Source organism: Macaca mulatta, chromosome 6 (assembly GCF_049350105.2).
Source record: "Macaca mulatta isolate MMU2019108-1 chromosome 6, T2T-MMU8v2.0, whole genome shotgun sequence".
NCBI classification, from domain to species: Eukaryota; Metazoa; Chordata; class Mammalia; order Primates; family Cercopithecidae; genus Macaca; species Macaca mulatta.
The window spans coordinates 18,056,417-18,078,242 of record NC_133411.1 but is presented as its reverse complement, the minus strand read 5'-3'; the positions used below and the strand labels follow the sequence as shown (position 1 = coordinate 18,078,242).

The 21,826-nt window shown below is 44.4% G+C and overlaps 1 protein-coding gene and 1 long non-coding RNA gene across 2 annotated transcripts in view; one reads left to right on the top strand and one right to left on the bottom strand.

Moving 5' to 3' along the window:
- Nucleotides 1-18,030, bottom strand: part of LOC106998668 (uncharacterized) — a 57,053-nt gene extending 39,023 nt beyond the window's left edge. Inside the window, exon 1 of the long non-coding RNA XR_001445190.3 lies at nt 17,037-18,030. This is a non-coding gene — a long non-coding RNA (uncharacterized LOC106998668). The remainder of the gene's footprint in view (nt 1-17,036) is intronic.
- Nucleotides 18,031-18,238: 208 nt separating this feature from the next.
- The window catches only part of RETREG1 (reticulophagy regulator 1), a 150,737-nt gene continuing 147,149 nt past the window's right edge, over nt 18,239-21,826 (top strand). The window contains 1 exon segment of the mRNA NM_001261775.1: nt 18,239-18,574. Coding sequence (NP_001248704.1) covers nt 18,255-18,574 — 320 coding nt within the window. The 5' untranslated portion in view covers nt 18,239-18,254.

The following is a 21,826-nucleotide window of genomic DNA, read 5'->3' as shown; positions in this document are numbered from 1 at the left end:
CTGAGGTAGGAGGATCACTTGAGGTCAGAAGTTCAAGACCAGCCTGGGCAACATGGTGAAACACCGTCTCTACTAAAAATACAAAAATTACCTGGGTGTGGTAGTGCATGCCTGGAGTTCCAGCTACTCAGGAGGCTGAAACACGAGAATTGCTTGAACCTAGGAGGCAGAGGTTGCAGTGAGCCAAGATTGCGCCACTGCATTCCAGCCTGGGGGACAGAGCAAAGCTCTGTCTCAAAAAAAAAAAAAAAAAATCCCACATTCTGGAGTGCTCTGACCATCTGGCCAGGATTTGATTCAGGTCAGATGCTTCCAGCAAATTTTGTTATGGGTGTCCCTCCTATGGCATCAGACCAGGGACTCACAGGGTTAGGTTGCTCCACTAACTGTCATGGCACGCACAATGGGAGGAAGATGAGGTGAAGACTGATAGATAGCAATGCAAAGGCAAGCTTTTGCCTTTGTAATTAATCAGTAACCTGTGACATTCTGTAAGCAGCCTTTCCCTCTAGTCTTTTCTCCCAGTGGGTCATATTATTCATTGATGATCATCGCTTGAATCAATCATTACATTGAGTTATGAAATGGTGCTTTCCCTAAAATTTAGCCTACACATAACTGGATTATAATTTTTTATAAAAGAAGAGCGTGTTATAGTGGCTCACGCCTGTAATCCCAGCACTATGGGAGGCTGAGGCAGGTGGATCACGAGGTCAGGAGATCGACACCATCCTGGCTAACACGGTGAAACCCTGTGTCTACTTAAAACACACACAAAATTAGTTGGGCATGGTGGCAGGTGCCTGTAGTCCCAGCTACTCAGGAGGTTGAGGCAGGAGAATGGTGTGAACCCAGGAGGCAGAGCTTGCAGTGAGCCGAGATTGCACCACTGTACTCCAGCCTGCGCAACAGAGCAAGACTCTGTCTTAAAAAAAAAAAAAAAAAAAAAAAAAAAAAGTCCCAGAGCAAGATGGCCAAATAGGAACAGCTCCAGCCTCCAGCTCCCAGTGCGAGCAACACAGAAGACGGGTGATTTCTGCATTTTCAACTGAGGTACCAGGTTCATCTCACTGGGGAGTGCCGGACAATCGGTGCTGGTCAGCTGGTGCAGCCCGACCAGCAAGAGCTGAAGCAGGGCAAGGCAACGCCTCACCTGGGAAAGACAAGGGGGAAGGGAATCCCTTTTCCTAGCCAAGGGAAACAGACATACAACACCTGGAAAATCGGGTAACTCCCACCCTAATACAGCACTTTACCAAGGGTCTCAGCAAACGGCACACCAGGAGATCATATCCCACACCTGGCCAGGAGGGTCCCACGCCCACGGAGCCTCCCTCATTGCTAGCACAGCAGTCTGAGATCTAACAGCAAGGCAGCAGCGAGGCTGGGAGAGGGGCGCCCGCCATTGCCTAGGCTTAAGTAGGTAAACAAAGCCACTGGGAAGCTCGAACTGGGTGGAACCCACTTGCAGTTCAAGGAGGCCTGCCTGTCTCTGTAGACTCCACCTCTGGGGACAGGGCATAGCTAAACAAAAAGCAGCAGAAACCTCTGCAGATGTAAATGACCCTGTCTGACAGCTTTGAAGACAGCAGTGGGTCTCCCAGCACAGAGGCTGAGATCTGAGAATGGACAGACTGCCTGCTCAAGTGGGTTCCTGACCCTTGAGTAACCTAACTGGGAGACATCCCCTACTAGGTGCAGACCAACACGTCACACAGCTGGGCACACCTCTGAGATGAAGTTTCCAGAGCAAGAATCAGACAGCAATACTCGCTGTTCAGCAATATTCTATCCTCTGCAGCCTCCGCTGCTGATACCCAGGCAAACAGGGTCTGGAGTGGACCTCAAGCAAACTCCAATAGACCTGAAGCTGAGGGTCCTGACTGTTAGAAGGAAAACTAACAGAAAGGACACCCATACCAAAACCCCATCAGTACGTCACCATCATCAAAGACCAAAGGCAGATAAAATCACAAAGATGGGGAAAAAGCAGGGCAGAAAAGCTGAAAATTTAAAAAATCAGAGTACATCTCCCCCTCCAAAGGAATGCAGCTCATCACCAGCAACGGATCAAAGCTGGACGGAGAATGACTTTGATGAGTTGAGAGAAGGCTTCAGTCCATCAAATTTCTCAGAGCTAAAGGAGGAACTACGTACCCAGCACAAAGAAACTAAAAATCTTGAAAAAAGAATGGAAGAATGGATAACTAGAATAATCAATGCAGAGAAGGCCATAAACGAACTTATAGAGATGAAAACCATGACACGAGAAATACGTGACAAATGCACAAGCTTCAGTAACTGACTCAATCAACTGGAAGAAAGTATCAGCGATTGAAGATCAAATGAATGAAATGAAGTGAGAAGAGAAGTCTAGAGGAAAAAGCAAAAAGAAATGAACAAAGCCTCCAAGAAGTATGGGATTATGTGAAAAGACCAGATCTACATCTGATTGGGGTGCCTGAAAGTGAGGGAGAAAATGGAATCAAGTTGGAAAACACTCTTCAGGATATCATCCAGGAGAACTTCTCCAACCTAGTAAGGCAGGCCAACATTCAAATTCAGGAAATACACAGAATGCCACAAAGATACTCCTCGAGAAGAGCAACTCCAAGACACATAATTGTCAGATTCACCAAAGTTGAAATGAGGAAAAAATGTTAAGGGTAGCCAGAGAGAAAGGTCGGGTTACCCACAAAGGGAAGCCCATCAGACTAACAGCAGATCTCTCAGCAGAAACTCTATAAGCCAGAAGAGAGTGGGGGTCAATATTCAACATTCTTAAAGAAAAGACTTTTCAACCCAGAATTTCATATCCAGCCAAACTAAGTTTCATAAGTGAAGGAGAAATAAAATCCTTTACAGACAAGCAAATGCTTAGAGATTATGTCACCACCAGGCCTGCCTTACAAGAGACCCTGAAGGAAACACTAAATGTGGAAAGGAACAACCAGTACCAGCCACTGCAAAAGCATGCCAAAATGTAAAGACCATCAATGCTAGGAAGAAACTGCATCAACTAATGAGCAAAATAACCAGCTAATATCACAATGACAGGATCAAGTTCACACATAACAATATTAACCTTAAATGTAAATGGACTAAATGGTCCAATTAAAAGACACAGACTGGCAAATGGGTAGAGTCAAGACCCATCAGTTTGCTGTATTCAGGAGACCCATCTCACATGCAGAGACACACATAGGCTCAAAATAAAGGGATGGAGGAAGATCTACCAAGCAAATGGAGAACAAAAAAAAAAGCAGGGGTTGCAGTCCTAGTCTCTGATAAAACAGACTTTAAACCATCAAAGATCAAAAGAGACAAAGAAGGCCATTACATAATGGTAAAGGGATCAATTCATCAGGAAGAGCTAACTATCCTAAATATATATATGCACCCAATACAGGAGCACCCAGATTCATAAAGCAAGTCTTTAGAGACTTACAAAGAGACTTAGACTCCCATACAATAATAGTGGGAGACTTCAACACCCCACTGTCAACATTAGACAGATCAACGAGACAGAAAGTTAACAAGGATATCCAGGAATTGAACTCTGCACCAAGCGGACCTAATAGACATCTATAGAACTCTCCACCCCAAATCAACAGAATATACATTCTTCTTAGCACAAAATCACACTTATTCCAAAACCGACCACATAGTTGGAAGCACTCCTCAGCAAATGTACAAGAACAGAAATTACAACAAACTGTCTCTCAGACCACAGTGCAATCAAACTAGAACTCAGGACTAAGAAACTCAATCAAAACTGCTCAACTACATGGAAAATGAACAACCTGCTCCTGAATGACTACTGGGTACACAACGAAATGAAGGCAGAAATAAAGATGCTCTTTGAAACCAATGAGAACAAAGATACAACATACTAGAATCTGTGGGACACATTTAAAGCAGTGTGTAGAGGGAAATTTATAGCACTAAATGCCCACAAGAGAAAGCTGGAAAGATCTAAAATTGACACCCTAACATCACAATTAAAAAAAAACTAGAGAAGCAAGGGCAAACACATTCAAAAGCTAGCAGAAGGCAAGAAATAACTAAGAGCAGAACTGAAGGAGATAGAGACACAAAAAACCCTCCAAAAAATCAATGAATCCAGGAGCTGGGTTTTTGAAAAGATCAACAAAATTGATAGACTGCTAGCAAGACTAATAAAGAAGAAAAGAGAGAAGAATCAAATAGACACAATAAAAAAACATAAAGGGGATATCACCACCAACCCCACAGAAATACAAACTACCATCAGAGAATACTATAAACACCTCTATGCAAATAAACTAGAAAACCTAGAAGAAATGGATAATTTCCCGGACACTTACACTCTCCCAAGACTAAACCAGGAAGAAGCTGAATCCCTGAATAGACCAATAGCAGGCTCTGAAATTGAGGCAATAATTAATAGCCTAACAACCAAAAAAAAGTACAGGACCAGATGGATTCACAGCTGAATTCTACCAGAGGTACAAGGAGGAGCTGGTACCATTCCTTCTGAAACTATTCCAATATTCAATAGAAAATATTCTATTTCTATTGAATATTGAATATTCAATATTCTATTGAATATTGAATATTCTATTTCTATTGAATATTGAATATTCTTTTTCTATTGAATATTCCAATATTCAATAGAAAAAGAAGGAATCCTCCCCAACTCATTTTATAAGGCCAACATCATCCTGATACCAAAGCCTGGCAGAGGCACAACAAAAAAAGAGAATTTTCGACCAATATCCCTGATGAACATCGATGCAAAAATCCTCAATAAAATACTGGCAAACCGAATCCAGCAGCACATCAAAAAGCTTATCCACCATGATCAAGTGGGCTTCATCCCTGGGATGCAAGGCTGGTTCAACATACACAAATCAATAAACGTAATCCAGCATATAAACAGAACCAAAGACAAAAACCACATGATTCTCTCAATAGATGCAGAAAAGGCCTTTAGACAAAATTCAACAGCCCTTCATGCTAAAAACTCTCAATAAATTTGGTATTGATGGAATGTATCTCAAAATAATAAGAGCTATTTATGACAAACCCACAGCCAGTATCATACTGAATGGGCAAAAACTGGAAGCATTCCCTTTGAAAAGTGGCACAAGACAGGGATGCCCTCTCTCACCACTCCTATTCAACATAGTGTTGGAAGTTCTGGCTAGGGCAATCAGGCAAGAGAAAGAAATCAAGGGTATTCAGTTAGGAAAAGAGAAATTGTCCCTGTTTGCAGATGACATGATTGTATATTTAGAAAGCCCCATCATCTCAGCCCAAAATCTCCTTAAGCTGATAAGCAACTTCAGCAAAGTCTCAGGATACAAAATTAATGTGCAAAAATCACAAGCATTCTTATACACCAGTAACAGACAGAGAGCCAAATCATGAATGAACTTCCATTCACAATAGCTTCAAAGAGAATAAAATACCTAGGAATCCAACTTACAAGGGATATAAAGGACCTCTTCAAGGAGAACTACAAACCACTGCTCAGTGAAATCAAAGAGGACACAAACAAATGGAAGAACATACCATGCTCATGGATAGGAAGAATCAGTATTGTGAAAATGGCCATACTGCCCAAGGTAATTTATAGATTCAATGCCATTCCCATCAAGCTACCAATGACTTTCTTCACAGAATTGGAAAAAACTGCTTTAAAGTTCATATGGAACCAAAAAAGAGCCCACATTGCCAAGACAATCCTAAGTCAAAAGAACAAAGCTGGAGGCATCACGCTACCTGACTTCAAACTATACTACAAGGCTACAGTAACCAAAACAGCATGGTACTGGTACCAAAACAGAGATATAGACCAATGGAACAGAACAGAGTCCTCAGAAATAATACCACACATCTACAGCCATCTGATCTTTGATAAACCTGAGAGAAACAAGAAATGGGGAAAGGATTCCCTATTTAATCAATGGTGCTGGGAAAATTGGCTAGCCATAAGTAGAAAGCTGAAACTGGATCCTTTCCTTACTCCTTATACGAAAATTAATTCAAGATGGATTAGAGACTTAAATGTTAGACCCAATACCATAAAAACCCTAGAAGAAAACCTAGGTAATACCATTCAGGACATAGGCATGGGCAAGGAATTCATGTCTAAAACACCAAAAGCAACGGCAACAAAAGCCAAAATTGACAAATGGGATCTCATTAAACTAAAGAGCTTCTGCACAGCAAAAGAAACTACCATCAGAGTGAACAGGCAACCTACAGAATAGGAGAAAATTTTTGCAATCTACTCATCTGACAAAGGGCTAATATCCAGAACCTACAAAGAACTCAAACAAATTTACAAGAAAAAAACAAACAACCCCATCGAAAAGTGGGCAAAGGATATGAACAGACAGTTCTCAAAAGAAGACATTCATACAGCCAACAGACACATGAAAAAATGCTCATCATCACTGGCCATCAGAGAAATGCAAATCAAAACCATAATGAGATACCATCTCACACCAGTTAGAATGGCAATCATTAAAAAGTCAGGAAACAACAGGTGCTGGAGAGGATGTGGAGAAATAGAAACACTTTTACCCTGTCAGTGGGATTGTAAACTAGTTCAACCATTGTGGAAAACAGTATGGCAATTCCTCAAGAATCTAGAACTAGAAATACCATATGACCCAGCCATCCCATTACTGAGTATATACCCAAAGGATTATAAATCATGCTGCTATAAAGACACATGCACACGTATGTTTATTGTGGCACTATTCACAATAGCAAAGACTTGGAATCCACCCAAATGTCCATCAGTGACAGACTGAATTAAGAAAATGTGGCACATATACACCATGGAATACTATGCAGCCATAAAAAGGATGACTTTGTGTCCTTTGTAGGGACACAGACGCAGCTGGAAACCATCATTCTCAGCAAACTATCGCCAACAACAGAAAACCAAACACCACATGTTCTCACTCATAGGTGGGAATTGAACAATGAGAATACTTGGACACGGGAAGGGGAACATCACACACCCGGGCCTATTGTGGGGAGGGGGGTAGGGGGAGGGATGGCATTGGGAGTTACACGTGATGTAAATGACGAGTTGATGGGTGTAGCACACCGACACGGCACATGTATACATATGTAACAAACCTGCAGGTTGTGCACATGTACCCTAGAACTTAAAGTATAACAACAAAATTAAAAAAAAAAAAAGAGCATTTTTTTTTTTCTAGACAGGGTCTCACTCTGTCACCCAGGCTGGAGTACAGCGGTGAAATCATGGCTCTTTGCAGCCTCGACCTCCAAGGGTCAAGTGATTCTCCCACCTCAGCCTCCTGAGTAGCTGGACTATAGGCACATAACCATCACGCCCAGCTAATTTTTATATTTTTTTGTAGAGAAAGGGTTTTGCCATGTTGCCCAGGCTGGTCCTTTCTGTCTTTTGAGAATCACTATAGAGTCGTGAAATGTTAAAAATACAATGCATTACAGTCGTTTCCCAGGATTATTTTTTTCATCCTCAAAGTTTCTCAGATTTGATCAGTGAGATCCTTTCCAAGCTGACTTCTGTATTTTTTTTACATGGACTTTTAAATGGTCTGTGAACACATCTTTGCTTTCTGATACACAAGATGTTCCTAACTCTGACCTAATACTTGCCAATTCTCTAAGGAGCTCTGGTTCTTTTCGGCAGGCAATAGTATTCAGAAACCAAAACCTGGTTCCTACACGAGCTTATTGCTATGGGGTATTATTGATTCTAAGCTTTTTCAGGGACACAGCTAGAATATCAGATCATGATCTCCCACTTACTGATAGCTCCAATTCAAATCCTACACTGCAGGGTTCTCCACCTGCCCTCCCTCCCCCATCTTATGTTCTAGATCCCTTCACTGAAAACCCACATTAAAAGCAAGAGGTAAACACAATCCTCAATGGTCTGAGTTTGGAGCTGGGACTGTTACCCACTGGAGCAGCACAGGGAGGCAGAAGGAAAGATTCCCTTGCCAATCAGCTTGATTGTTACCTCAGGCATCTGGCTGCTAGCGCCTTCTTGGAGTGGGCAGACTTTTATACAGAAAGAAGATGGAAATTGTCCAATTGGATGTTACTAAAACATGCACCTGTGACCCAATTCTTCAGAAACCTACTTGTGGACTTTTAACATAAAATCAGCTTTTGAAGATTTTTTACTGAAGAATTAAGGACAAAACTGCTTTTGTAGCTTTGTCCATCAAACGACACTTTTCCAACAGAAAGCTACTTGGCTCATGACCCCTGGAGAAATGGCCCCTTTAGCTATTTCCTCTGAACAGAGTTCTCTGTAGAGAGCTGTGGTTAAACCACCCATGAATGGGACTGATTTCTCTTTCTGGCTTTGTACACTGCAGAGAATTGTTCTGAAATTTGATGACACAAGCTTTGGTATCGGTTGCAACAGTTTTTCCATGCGGCCCAGGCCTTCTCAAAAGAAAATCATTATAAAATGCCTGGGTTCAGGATCCAGATTCTCATGGAGATATTCTCCCACTGGGTCTCAACTGCGGTTATTCCAAGTAATTCCCACAGCAGTGTCGACGGTAAAATGTTAATTGTTTTGAAGACAAGGTCACCAAGACTCACAGAGTCTGTGTCACATAACACAAAGTCACAGGCTACTATGCTTTGTTGAATCTAAGATGCTTAAGATTCTAAAGTACATTCCATTTCCAGGTACGCTAAAAGTGAAAAAAAATACGTATATGTCTTATAATCAGTGAAATACAGTGGGCAGTGATGGATTTAGGGTCAAATTCAGATCCTCATGACTAAGAAACACAGGCTTTTTCTACTTAAGGGTTAGTGCAAGAAGAGCAAGCTGAACTGTAGATGGAAGATCTGGGCTTCCAGGAGGTTGAAAAAGACAAGGAAAGATAGTACAGCATGAGCAACAGCGTGGACATGAACGTTTGCTTGGAGTACGAACTCAGAGATGAGCTAGCCTGACAATAGCCAAGTGTTCACATTTGGGAGCAGTGAGAAATGTGGCTTTTAGAAAGAGACTGGCCAGATGAACCAGCTTTAGAAGGCGGCTGGCAATTTCTTTAGGTGTAGCAGTTCTAGGTGACCGGGCATCGTTGTAAGCGCTTGGGTGTGGATGCTACAGGTTGAAAGCACTGTTTTAAAGGAGAGGTGTACAGGGAGGATTGGAAGAGACAGGAGGCTGACGCAGTTTAGATGGGCAACAGGCACTGAAACTTGAACAGGGATGGCAGCCCTGAGACTGGAGAAAAAAGGGCTAGGCGAGGTGAGAACACTTCAGAGGAGGAGTTCTCAGCAACTGTTGACAGGTTGGAGATGAACAGGGAGCCCATATAATTTCTCATCCAAACCCGGACACCTCTGAGAAAGAAAGTGAAACACTATTAATAACCACGCCAGAAGGTGGATATCAACCAGCACTGTCTTGGGCAAATTTGATAAACGGTTGGTTACTGCCGAAGAGAGAATGAAGGAGAGATCAGAATCAAAACTGCTCCAATATTTCTTGTTTGGGGGACTTTGGGTTACTGTAGTTCACAGAGCAGTTGCAAATGCCACTTCGTGTACAAGGAGAATCTCTGATTTTCTCCCATCCTTCCCAGAAGCAGCTGTGAGGAATCAAACAGCCCACATGATATAGGTGAAGGCACAGACTTTCCTGGGGGAAACTTATAAGCCAAGGTTGGAAAGAGAAGGCATCCGATACTCCTCTTAACCACACAGAGAGGTGTGGGCCACAGCCGGGATGTTCCTGGAGACCCCTGGATGGACATGCCAGGGAAGGAGGCTCTCTCCTCCAACTCTCTGCCACCTCTCTTCTTTAATGGACAAGAGCAAGAACCACCTTTTCAGTGGGAGAACAGTCTACAGGTATATTAGATGTCCTCAGATTGCGGACAGTGTCTGGGAAATCCAGCTGCCCAGTATTTGGAGAATCTGAGGGCTCATTGGAATCTGGTTTTGGAAGGAGACCCATTGAGCCTGTGGGACCCTGGGTTTAAGTGCATCTCTTCTCCCTGGAGAAAGAGGAAAGGCCTTCAGTCCCATCCAGGACCTTGTCCAGGCAAGCAACCCAGAGCAAGCCCCCATGGGCCTTTTATGGCATAGTTCTGCTTGTGACACCGAAGTACTTGGTTTAGGGCAGAGGAGGGGCAGGAGTGAGGGTGAAAACTGGGAAGTGTGATATTGAGATATAATAAATATATATTTGGTCATCCTCCCTGGTTCCTAGCACAGAGCTTTGAAAACCCTTGGAATTTCCTGAGTGATAGAAATGAGAAGAGCATCATTTATTTTTCATAAGTCCCTTTTAACCATGCTTGAGTTTACACTTACGAGATGATTCTTCCTTGATCGCTAGATGGTTTCATGATGGCGGCTGGTGGCCAGAGGAACTGACCTTATGATTACAGGGTTGGATCATCTGGCCCCACCCTTAGGCCCCCTGGGGAAAGGAGGGGGACTGGAGGTTTTGAAAATCACCAACAGTCACAGATTTAATCAATTATACCCATATAATGAAACCTCCATAAAAACTCCTACACGAAGGGGTCCAAGCAGCTTTTGGGTGAGTGAGCAAACACACCCACATGCCAGGAGGGTGGCACACTCCAACACCCCTGTGGGGCTGAAGTGCCTATATTCAGGACCCTTCTGGACCTTGCCTGCCCTATGTACTTCATCTGCATGTTCACTCATATTCTTTATAATTTCCTTTATAATAAACTAGCAATAGTAAGTAAACTGTTTTCCCTGAGTTCTGTGAGCTGTTCTAGCAAATTATTGAACTTGAGCCAGGAGCGGTGGTTCAGGCCTATAATCTCAGCACTTTGGCAGGCTGAGGTGGAAGGATTGCTGGAGCCCAGCCTAAGACCAGCCTGGGCAACACAGGGAGACACTGTCTCTAGAAGAAATAAAAGTTTAGCCAGGTGTGGTGGAACACATCTGTGATCCCAGCTACTCTGGAGGCTGAGATGGGAGGATCACTTGAACCCGGGAGGTGGCAGCGTAGTGAGCCATGATCATGCTACTACATTCCTGCCTGGGTGACAGAGTGAGACTCTCTTTGCGTGTGTGTGTGTGTGTGTGTGTGTGTGTGTGTCTGTCTATCAATTAATCAAATCAATCAAGCTCAGTCATGGAAACCTCTGATTTATAAGTATGGGAGGTCCAGGACTTGTGGTTAGCATTTGAAATGGGAGTAGTCTTAAGGGGCTGATCCCTTAACCCATGGGATCTGCTGGGTTAGACCAGGTAGTGTCAGAAGTGGATTGTTTGATACCCAGCTGGTATATAGACAATTAGAGAACTGGTTATTGGTATGGAAAAACCCACATATTTGGTGCCAGAAGTATTGGGAGTAAAAATAGTTCAGAGCATCAAAGGACAACCTTATTACAGGTTTAGTTTTAAGATCTTAATTGACTTTATTTGTAATTCCAGAATCCAGCAAACTTCATCTGATGAAATAGAAGAAGTGTTCCAATGGGTTGAGTAGAGGAGGGCGGTTTCATACAGAGAAGGGCTGAAGAAAGCAGGGACAAAGACCAAAAAGCTGATTGGTCATTTCAAAGTTACTTTCCTTGCAAGGTGGAAATGGGGAACAGAACAGTAGAGAAATAACTGATTGGTTAACATCAGGTCACTTTCCCTTGGAAGGGAGAGAGTAGAGGGAACTTCATTACCATGCAGATTGAAACTGGCCTGCTTGGGAAATTTGGCTTTCTGTCTCCGGATTGTTCTGGACTGCTCTGGAGGTCGGTTAACAACTCAGGTTTGGCTTGGCAATGTGGAACATCAGCATGAATGACTTCATTCTGATTTTTGGTCTGGTCTGTTGGGGCCTAGTGGAGGAGCTTAGTCCAAAACAATAGCCTCCTGACTAGTCTGAAGGTAGTGAGTTACCTCAATTGAGTGTTAGCAGTCACAGATCAAACCCCTTGTTCTACTCTTTCCACCTTCTCACTTCTGCACTCACGACAACAGCAACAAACAAAACAAAACAAACAACAACAACAACAACAAAATATATATATATATATATATATATATATATATATATATATATATATATATATATATATATATATATATATTTTGAGACAGGGTCTTGCTCTGTTGCCCAGGCTGGAGTGCTGTGGTGCGATCATGGCTCATTGCAGCCTCGACCTCCCTGGCTCAAGCAATCCTCCTACCTCAGCCTCCTGAGTAGCTGGGACAACAGGTGCATATTTTTTGTAGAGATGGGGTTTCATCATGTTACACAGTCTAGTCTCCAACTCCTGGGCTCAAGCGATCTGCCCACCTCCCAAAGTGTTGAGATTATAGGCGTGAGCCACCGCACCTGGCCATCATTCTCTAATTTTTATTTAGCAAGAGGTAGAGAGAGCATCCATTTTCAGTGAATTAACCTACAAGCAAATATACTGAACTGTGAACTATAATAAGTAGAGCCATATTTCTTGAATGGGTCAGAAGACATTAGGGTTTCATAGTGCTAATGGGTCCCCAGAAACACCACTGGCTGTGCAGCAAGCACCCGACTGCAGCATGTATGCATAACTGAAGAGGGCACGTGTGACATGGTCTGACTGCAGGGCCTGCAGCCATTTTCATAGCCTCAAGCGTCGCCACATTTTGTGCCTGATTTCTAATGAACTAAAATTAGTAACAGGTGACAAGCCAAATATACACTTGGAAGGGTTGTGCGATGTCACTTTCATAGCTATTCCATTGCATTCCACTCATCTATTTTTAGCATGGAAGATACCCCCTTGAGACTGGAGGCCTGATTTGCAGACCTGGATTTAGAGAGAATCACAACACAGTTTTGCTTTGAGGATGGAAGTCAGCCTGGAGTTCCCGGGACCTCAGGACACTGCTGCTTTGATTCTATCACTTCCTTGGTAAAAGTCAACAACAACACAGAAACCCACAAACTCCAGGAATTCTCTACTGCTCACAGGATTTTTTTCTAAAATTCTGTTACTGATACTTAAAACTTTCTTTTATTTGATCTATTTATCCAAAAGTCTCATCACATACCATGCCCCCATGCAGTCGCACGGAACTGGCCAGTGCCTCTGAACTCTTCTTGGTCATGCCCTCTGCCAAGTTCTCCTACAAGCCATTCTGTCTGCCTGGATCTGTCTTGTTCAGGATGCCTGCTGGTTTCTGAGCTGCAGACCCTGTACCCGACAACCTTACTGGCATCTCCAGAGATACCCAAATGCAGATCCATTTTCAAAAATGAAACTTGTCAGCCTCCCTTCCAAACTGGTTCTTCCTCCTCCCTCATTCTAGAGAATGACAAGGGAAAAGTCTCTGACAGTGCCTTCCCTCTGCCAGGCTTTATGTCCTCTAAGGTCTGGAGATATCTTTCTGAAACACAGACTAGCCCCTCTGTCTCCTGCTGCAAGCCCACTCATGGCTCCCTGTTGCTCTCAGGACAGAGCAGAAGCTTCTAGCATCATACAGGAGGAGCCCCACCGTGAGTAGCCTCCTGCTCCTCCCACCCCATCCTCCAGCTTAGATCTCCTCCAGGTTTCCACTGAGGGCTATGTTGGCTCCTCTCCTGCTTCCAGACTGTGCACGTCAGGCTTCCCCATTCCCTTTGCCCAGCACCTTCTTCAGGGTCTTTATCCATTGTCTATGCCCTAAGCACCATGAAAGAAATAAGCAGTCCTTTTCATCTTACCAGAAGCCCACAGTCAGCCTTTCAGGAATGTCTGATGACTAGTGAATGAAGCACTGAAGAAATAATGAGTGAATGATACGCAAGTACAATGATGCAGAACCGGGACCATCAACGGGGGTGGGGGAAGAGGCTGCAGCAAGGACCCGGCAGTACTTTGTCTGCTGGTTCAGATTCCTGTTGGGAAGGGGTTGGAAGTTAATGTCCTGCAGTCACCCCTGTGGATCATAGGTGTGTGTGTTTATGTGTGTACCTGGGGATAGACAGGTAGGCCTCCTTGGAGGATATACTTGTTGTCATGTGACCTTAGTTCTTTTCAAGTAACCATTTTGAAGCCTTAAAAAAAACTCCTTTTAGGGATTAGGAAGCAGTACCCCAACTGATATCTGGGTGGCCAACATCTTGGCCACTATCTTTCTGGTAAGCACATCCCTTACAGAATGCTTGTCAAACACAGACTATTCTAGTTTGAATATTTCAGTTTGTATATGCACAACAGACATTCAACATAAGTAGAAACAGTGAATTCCTTCTGTGAACCAGGCACTGGGCTGGGCCTTGGAAGTCGGGTTAGAGACCTGGGAGATGAACTTCCTTCCTTTCCAGCTGCTCTGTTGCTGCTGATGCTGTGTGATACTCTTACTTATCCGTGCTTAGAGTGAACTATCCAGGTTTTCTTAGTGACAAGAAAATTATGGAAATTTAGGAATAAGGAACAGAGTATAATAGCAAGGAGAGGAGGGTAGAAACGGTTTCATAAAATTATCGACACAAAAAATGCTATCTGCAGGCTAATAAACAATACAACATGTACACAAGTATAGTATTAGTTCATTCTCATGCTGCTATGAAGAAACACTTGCGAGTGGGTAATTTATAAAGAAAAGAGGCTTAATTGACTCACAGTTCCGCATGGCTGGGAAGGGCTCAGGAAACTTACTATCATGGCGGAAGGCGTCTCTTCACGGGCGGCAGGAGCGAGAATGAGTGCTGAGTGAAGGGAGAAGCCCCTTATAAAACCACCAGATCTTGTGAGAACTCAGTATCACGAGAACAGCACGGGGGAAACGGCGCCCATGATTCAATTATCTACACCTGGTCCCACCCTTGACACGTGGGGATTATTACAATTCAAGGTGAGATGTGGGTGGGGACACAGAGCCAAACCATTTCAAGGAGCCTCCTTTTGTTTAAGGAATCATGGAGCTACTGTAATATTCTAATATATAATATTTTAGAGAAAAGAAATTTCCCCAAAATATTATGCCTGGGTGGCATTTCTCCATCCTTTTAAGTCTTAACTTGATTTTGCCCTAGGAGACTTCCTGTAGTGGGAATTAATTATTCATTATTTTTCTCTCCTATTACAAGCTTTCCACATACTCTTACACGAGAAAGGTGAGTGGCCTCTGTTAGAGAGTTCTTACATGTATTTGGACTTTACTGGAGCTGTCTCATTTTCTAAACTGTCTCAGATTCAGCGGCTATGGACTTTTTTTTTTCTCAGATGCATTTCCAGTTTCCTTTTCTCAGATATATATTGTCAAATCATCTAGCTCACTAGTGTTAATCACTCTGTTCCTAATATATAGCAATAAAAATTCAGAAGAGAATCTTAGTAAGGTTACCTGCAGGAGTTCAAGAATGTGACGTGTTCTTAAAACTAGAGGACGAGGTTGATTTCAAACATTGTTAGCATTATGTTTCTGTGATCTTAGCCATGAATAAATTACTCAAGCATCACAAATATCATCAAACAACAACAACAACAACAAAATTCCACCCAGCAGCACCATTTGTATGTCTATTCCAGTGTCTACTTGTGTCAGTTTGTTTGTAACTATTAGAGGTTGGAGGTGAAAAGGACAGGTTAATTAGCCCAGCCGTCTATGCAAAACCATTTGCGTAGCATTTTCTCCATAGTAATTTTGAGAGAGAGAAAGGATAGACTTTACAACACATAACTGTGGGGAGGCAGGTTTACTATTAAACAGAGATAATAAATAAGTGTTGGAAACTACACACAGCAACTGGAGTTTAGCTTTTATGTGTCTTGGTTGCCAGCAGCTTTTACTACTTCAACAGATCCTCGCAACAATAATTAGAATTCAGGGGAAGCAGGAGGGGGGTGCTTAATCTTGCAAACCCGTTTCTGGTAGCACATCAGCACTGGTCTGGGGCATGGGGACACCTGGTTCTTCCTCTCTCCTGCCCCATGTTCTCCACACTGGCTGCGGCACACTTCTGTCTAGTGACAGATTTTAGAATAGCAAACCCTGGGCTGTATCAAGCGCCAAACAAAGGCCAAATGACACAATAAAAGCATCATTTATCTTTCAAAAACTTCTCTGCTACTGCCAAGAGGGAGGACCCACACCTGGGAAAAAAACTGTCTTTCTTATATGGATGAAACCTGAATTGTTTCCACGTTGCTTTTTCCTTACCACCCAGGCCACTTTCCATCGGGTTATCAGGATACTCCTAAGAAGGGAAGTCGGAAGTGCCAGATGTTCTGTATCACCTTTAGTTAAAAACTAAGCCTCCTGTTACCAGGGGTCATTCAAGGTCCACTATTCCCTTTGGGAGTTACTTAAGGAACTGTGCGTCTCCACCTGCAACCCCAGGCCTCCTCTCCTGTTGAATTCCCAACAGCAGTTATTGCCCCTGTCCCCAATCCCCACACTAATGGGGGCCCTACAATTTAGGGCAGAGGCCATTTATTACAAAACCCTCTTGAAACCTGATCTCTCCACTCCTCCCCTAATTTTGGATGCACAGTTTAAGGGATCTCTTAGCACTTAGCGATTGCTTCTTTGATGTGGCAGATATCACAATTGTAATTAGGCCCTCATCAGACTGGGAGCTTCCTGTGGGCAGAAGCTGCATCCACAGAGCTTAGCAATGCTTTGTGTACTCGGTAGGCGCTCAGTAAGCCTTTGCATGGACTCTGGGAATATACCCCCTTTGAAGTACAACACACAGTAAAGTACAGACACCTGCAGTGAATGTACAGATCAATGGATTCCGCATGTGTATACACAGAGGTTTACAATGACCACCCAGAGGAGCGTTACAGAACATTCCCCCAGAGGCTCTCTTGACGCAGAGAATTTAATTGCCCTCCCTTCCATCCTGTGCAGGCAGGCTGGTTGCCAGTAAAGGGATATGAGATGCCCTGATTCATCCGCAGATAGAACCCTTAGGATGAGTGGGAAGGACCTGTCATTCTAGAGTAAAAGTAAGGCCAGGAAATTAAAGAAAACAAAAATTTAAAAATGCAAATGGTGAAAAGCATAAACCATGAACTCTTTTCCTCTTTCCCCACACTCACCCAGAAGCACCGGGGCCAAAGAGATGGCATAGGAGGTCTCAGGATCACCTGCCGCCCCACCACTGCCGTGATGCTTGCTTGTGACGTAGAGGCCGGAGTGGCTCTGAAATCACTGTCTTCAAAGCAGGCCAAACCTTGCTTGACACGTGCACAGGTCCATTCTTTTGCTTTTCAGCTCCCCGCAGGCGCGGACCAACGTGCACTTCTGAGCCAGATCACCTAGCCACAAGGAGGAAGAGAGACAGAGAGAGAGAGAAGAGAGAGAGAAAGGAAGCACCTGAGAGAGAGAGAGAAAGAGATAGAGAGAGAGAGTCTGAGCCACATCACCTAGCCACAAGGAGGGGGAGAAAGGGGGAGAAGTGGAGAGAGAGACACACACACACACACACAGAGAGAAGAGAAAGGAAGCACCTGAGAAAGAGAGAGAGCGTCTGAGCCAGATCACCTAGCCACAAGGAGGGAGAGAGAGAGAGAAGAGAGAAAGGAAGCACCTGAGAGAGAAAGAGAAAGAAGAGAGAGAAAGGAAGCAGCTTCCCCCAACGCTGCGGCCTGGTGTTTCCTCCCGTGTCAAACGAGAGGGCCCCAGATTGATCCCAAATGCTTTTTCATTTCTCAATCCAACATTTACACCAGCACATTATTCCCAGGGTGCCCAAGACCTCTGCTATGGTTGTGCTGCTGTCCCTGCAAAGGCACTGGGGATGGCCGAGGTGGGGGATGTTTCTGGGGGCTGAAATACGCTGCCAGGGGAAGGGGCGCCCCGATACCACCCTCAGTGGCTGCTGGTTGGGCGACCGGTGGCCCTGGCTTGAGAAAGTGAAAATGTCCAATCTATTTTGCCTGTAGCCTTGGGTCCCTTTTGGATACGGAACCGAGCAGCGGTCCTCCACTTCGCCCTCCCCCGCCGCTGCAAGAGAAAAGAAGGTCGTTTTCCTTGTGTCCCCGGAGAGGCCCTCGAGGAGCCCGGAGCCCCCCGGGGACGCCGCCCAGCCCCGGCGCCCGGCCCCCGGCCCCGCCCCTGCGCGAACTCGCCCGCACCCACTTCCCCGGGCGGCGCCCCCTCTGCGGCCCGTGACGTCACAAGGCCCCCAGCCGCCTGCGCCCCGCGGTGCGCGCCCCGCTCCGGGACCTGCCGCCGCCGCTCCGCCCTCGGCGCCCACACCCAGGCGCGCCCGCGCGCGCGCCCGGCCCCGTCCCCGCCTGGAAGCCCAGCTGAAGATGGCGAGCCCGGCGCCTCCGGAGCACGCCGCGGAGGGATGCCCAGCTCCCGCAGCCGAAGAGCAGGCGCCGCCGTCGCCGCCGCCGCCCCAGGCACCCCCCGGAGAGCGGCAGCAGCAGGAGGAGGAAGCGCAGGAGGCTGGGGCGGCGGAGGGCGAGGGGCTGCAGGTGGAGGAGGCCGCGGGCCGGGCGGCTGCCGCGGTAACCTGGCTACTTGGGGAGCCGGTGCTGTGGCTGGGCTGCCGCGCCGACGAGCTGCTGAGCTGGAAGAGGCCGCTGCGGAGCCTGCTCGGCTTCGTCGCTGCCAACCTGCTGTTCTGGTGAGAGCTTGGGCAAGGTGGGGGCGCTCAGGAGGGCAGGTGACCTTGGGGCGCCCGGGGCCCCGGGGACCCAGTGCAGGGGGAGCCCGCGGGACACTGCGGAGGAAGAATTGTCAGCACTGCCCCACTTTCTCGGCCACCGGTCTCGAACAGGTAGACACTCACCGCAACTTTCCTCCGGACGCACGTCCCTATGAGCAGTTGTCGTCCTCCGTGTGGGGATCCAGCCTCAGATGCGAGGTGGTCGGCCCACCCGCAGGCACCTGCACCTACAGGTGTTCCCATCGTACTTGAAAACTTCGCCCCTGCTTTCTAAAACTCTCAGGTCTTGACCTGCTCGCCCAAGCTTGCGGGAGCAAACATGCTTGAACGTGTCTTCGTTCTTGCGGCCCCAGCAGGCATATCTGGACCAGATTAGGTACACGTTCAAAACGGTGCCACATTCATCAGTCACCTGAGATGGACCCCGAATGATTTGTTTTTCCTTCCCCTGAAGGGTTAGGTTTACTGTCTTTATTCCCTGATGGGAAAACGGGAGGCAAACAAGCAGGTGGAGTATGCCCAGCACCCACCCCCGGGTGTGCCCAGTGTGGAAAACAGGTATATTTTTAGGTGAAGTACAGGGAGAATACACGGGAATGCTCAGCTCTTGAGCAACAGGTTTGTCTCTCCAAAAGGCGCTCTTCACCAGGAAGGCCAGGGAAGTGTCTGTCTCCTTCGTTGAAAGTGGCGTCCTGTCATCCGTTACCACGCTATTGAGGGCGGAGAAAAGCTTTCTTTGTTTTCTAAGTGTTCTCATAACAAACATGACCCACACGGTGCAGAATAATCAGAGCTCCGGTGACAGATACCTTGTTACAGGACAGAGATTTCTGAACCTTAAAGTTGAGAAATAAATTGCACAAAATAGCCTGTCATTTTCTAGGTTAACTTGAGCAAGGTGAATATTTCCTGCAGATCTCTACTTGTCCTGGTGTTTTCTCTTAAAACGAGCTCTGTCTTGTCGGAGGTCCCTGAAAGTGGATTAACTTTGGGTCTCTTAGCTACCTGTGTTTCTAGAGTTTATTCCAAATCTATCTTATTATGGAGTTATGCGAGCACTCAAATAAGAAGGACATATTGTCTTATGCTAGATTGGGCAATAGTCTAATAGTCTTAGGGCTGTGTCTCACTAATGTTTTCAATGTTTTTAACATTTCTTAATTTTAAATTTTATGTCTTTAAAAATCGAATACAGTCTCATAGTTCAAAAGTTTTAAAGGTACAAAAGGGTAAGCATTTTGAAAATCTCTTTCTCATCCCAGTCCCTGGCCGCCCAATTACCTCACGGAGGCAACCAATGTTACTAGTTTCCTGTGTCTCTTTCCAGATAGTGCACATTTCAGCAAATACACCATATTCTATGCAAATTGTGGAATACCATATGAGCTCTCCCTTTTCCTAGTATTTCTTGGTGATTGCTTCCTTGTTCTTTTTCAGCTGCTTCAGAATTCTATTGTAAGGATGTCTCAAATTACTTAACCTGTCTGCTACTGAGGCAGTAATGTTTCCAAGCTTTTGCTATTTCAGCGTTATAGCTAATGACCCTGTACATGCATAATTTTGCATGTATGCAAGTATTTTAGAGAACTTCCCAGAAGTGGAATTGCTGGGTCAGATGGCATGTGCACTTGTAATTTTGATGGCTATCACCATATTGCATGCAGTTCCTTAGGATTCTAACAATTGATACTCCCATCAGCAATGTGTGTGACTGCCTACTTTGCTACACCCTTGCCAAGAATATTTTATGAAACTTTTTGATCCTATAAATCTGATAGGTGAAAAAGACTATCCCAAAATGTTTTTATTTTGCAATTCTCTGAGCATTTTATCTTATGTTTAATAACCACTACAGTTACCTTTTATCAGCATTTTTGTTTATAAATAACCTGTCTATTTTTTTCAAGTAGGCCATTGTTCTTTTCCTTACTGATTTATAGGAGCTGTTTTTATATTAAAGACTTTAGCCTATTTCCGTAACATGAGTTGCAAACTTTTTTTTTCTATGATGTTTTCTTTAATGACACCTATTGAAAATAATGTTTTTGCATAAAATAATTGAAAGGCATATTTGCTAGTATTCAGGGGTGTTTTCTTCCAACCATTTTATTTATGACTGATGGAGAGGAAAACATTGGCCAGCCATTCCACCTAGATACAGCCTTCTCCTTATCTGTTTTATTTCATCTCCTGTTTGTGGCATCTGCATTCCATGCATGTATTTTCTTTGACAATAATGACTGTCCCGTTCTTTAAATTCAGAATTACTTGTTGCTTTTGCATTATAATTCATTGGAATTTATGACCCATTTATTAATGTCATTAAAGTTTTGTTTTTTTTCCCTTTTATTTGTTGCTCTGGGGGTTAAAATGATTTTCAAGGACATTACTTTTTTTTAAATAATGTATGTCTTCTCAACTGATCTTAAATTATATGGTACTCTAACCTTCCGTGTCTTGGGAGCTCTAAAGCACTGTATTTTCTATGAGAAAAAAAAAATCAGTTTTAAAACTATGAGGAACCCAACCAAATCTGTCTTAAGCAATGGGATGTTGTTTTCACTTTAATTGATGTTATCTCAGTTTTGTAGAAATAAACTTTTTAAAGAGATATTTTTGAATGATTTAGCATTCAAAAATAATGACTAATGACTGGCATTAGCAGTGGGTTTTAGGAGTCTGAATTTGACTCAAAAGCTTCAACATTTATTACCTGCCCATTATCTGCAAGATTTTGGGCAAAAATTATGACACAGCCGTAACCAACGGGTATAACTCAAAGTTGCATGAATTAAGTGAGGTGGAAGATTCGGGAAAGGATAATTCGTTTTGATATGGTTTTTGGGAACAGTGGTATTGTGGATGGAAGAGATTGTGGGGTTCTTGATAAGAAGATCATGCTTGAACCAGACCTCAGTGGACAGGAGTGATCTGGGAGATCTAGTACATGATCAAGAGCATTCTAACCCTGAGGAATACAATGAACACAATAGCATCTTGAAGGTGTACCTAATGTTTCAACCACCACACAGTGTGCAGATGCAGTGTTAGCATGGGTTGGTAGAAAACGTGGTGGGAGATAAGGTTGGCTAGGTGGTTTGTGGGGTCAGTAGTTGCCTCAGATGCTATGTTGTATGTTTGGATTTGTTTTTTCTATAGGCAACAGGGACCAAAACAATACTTTGCAGAAGTGTCCACAAATAATTTAAT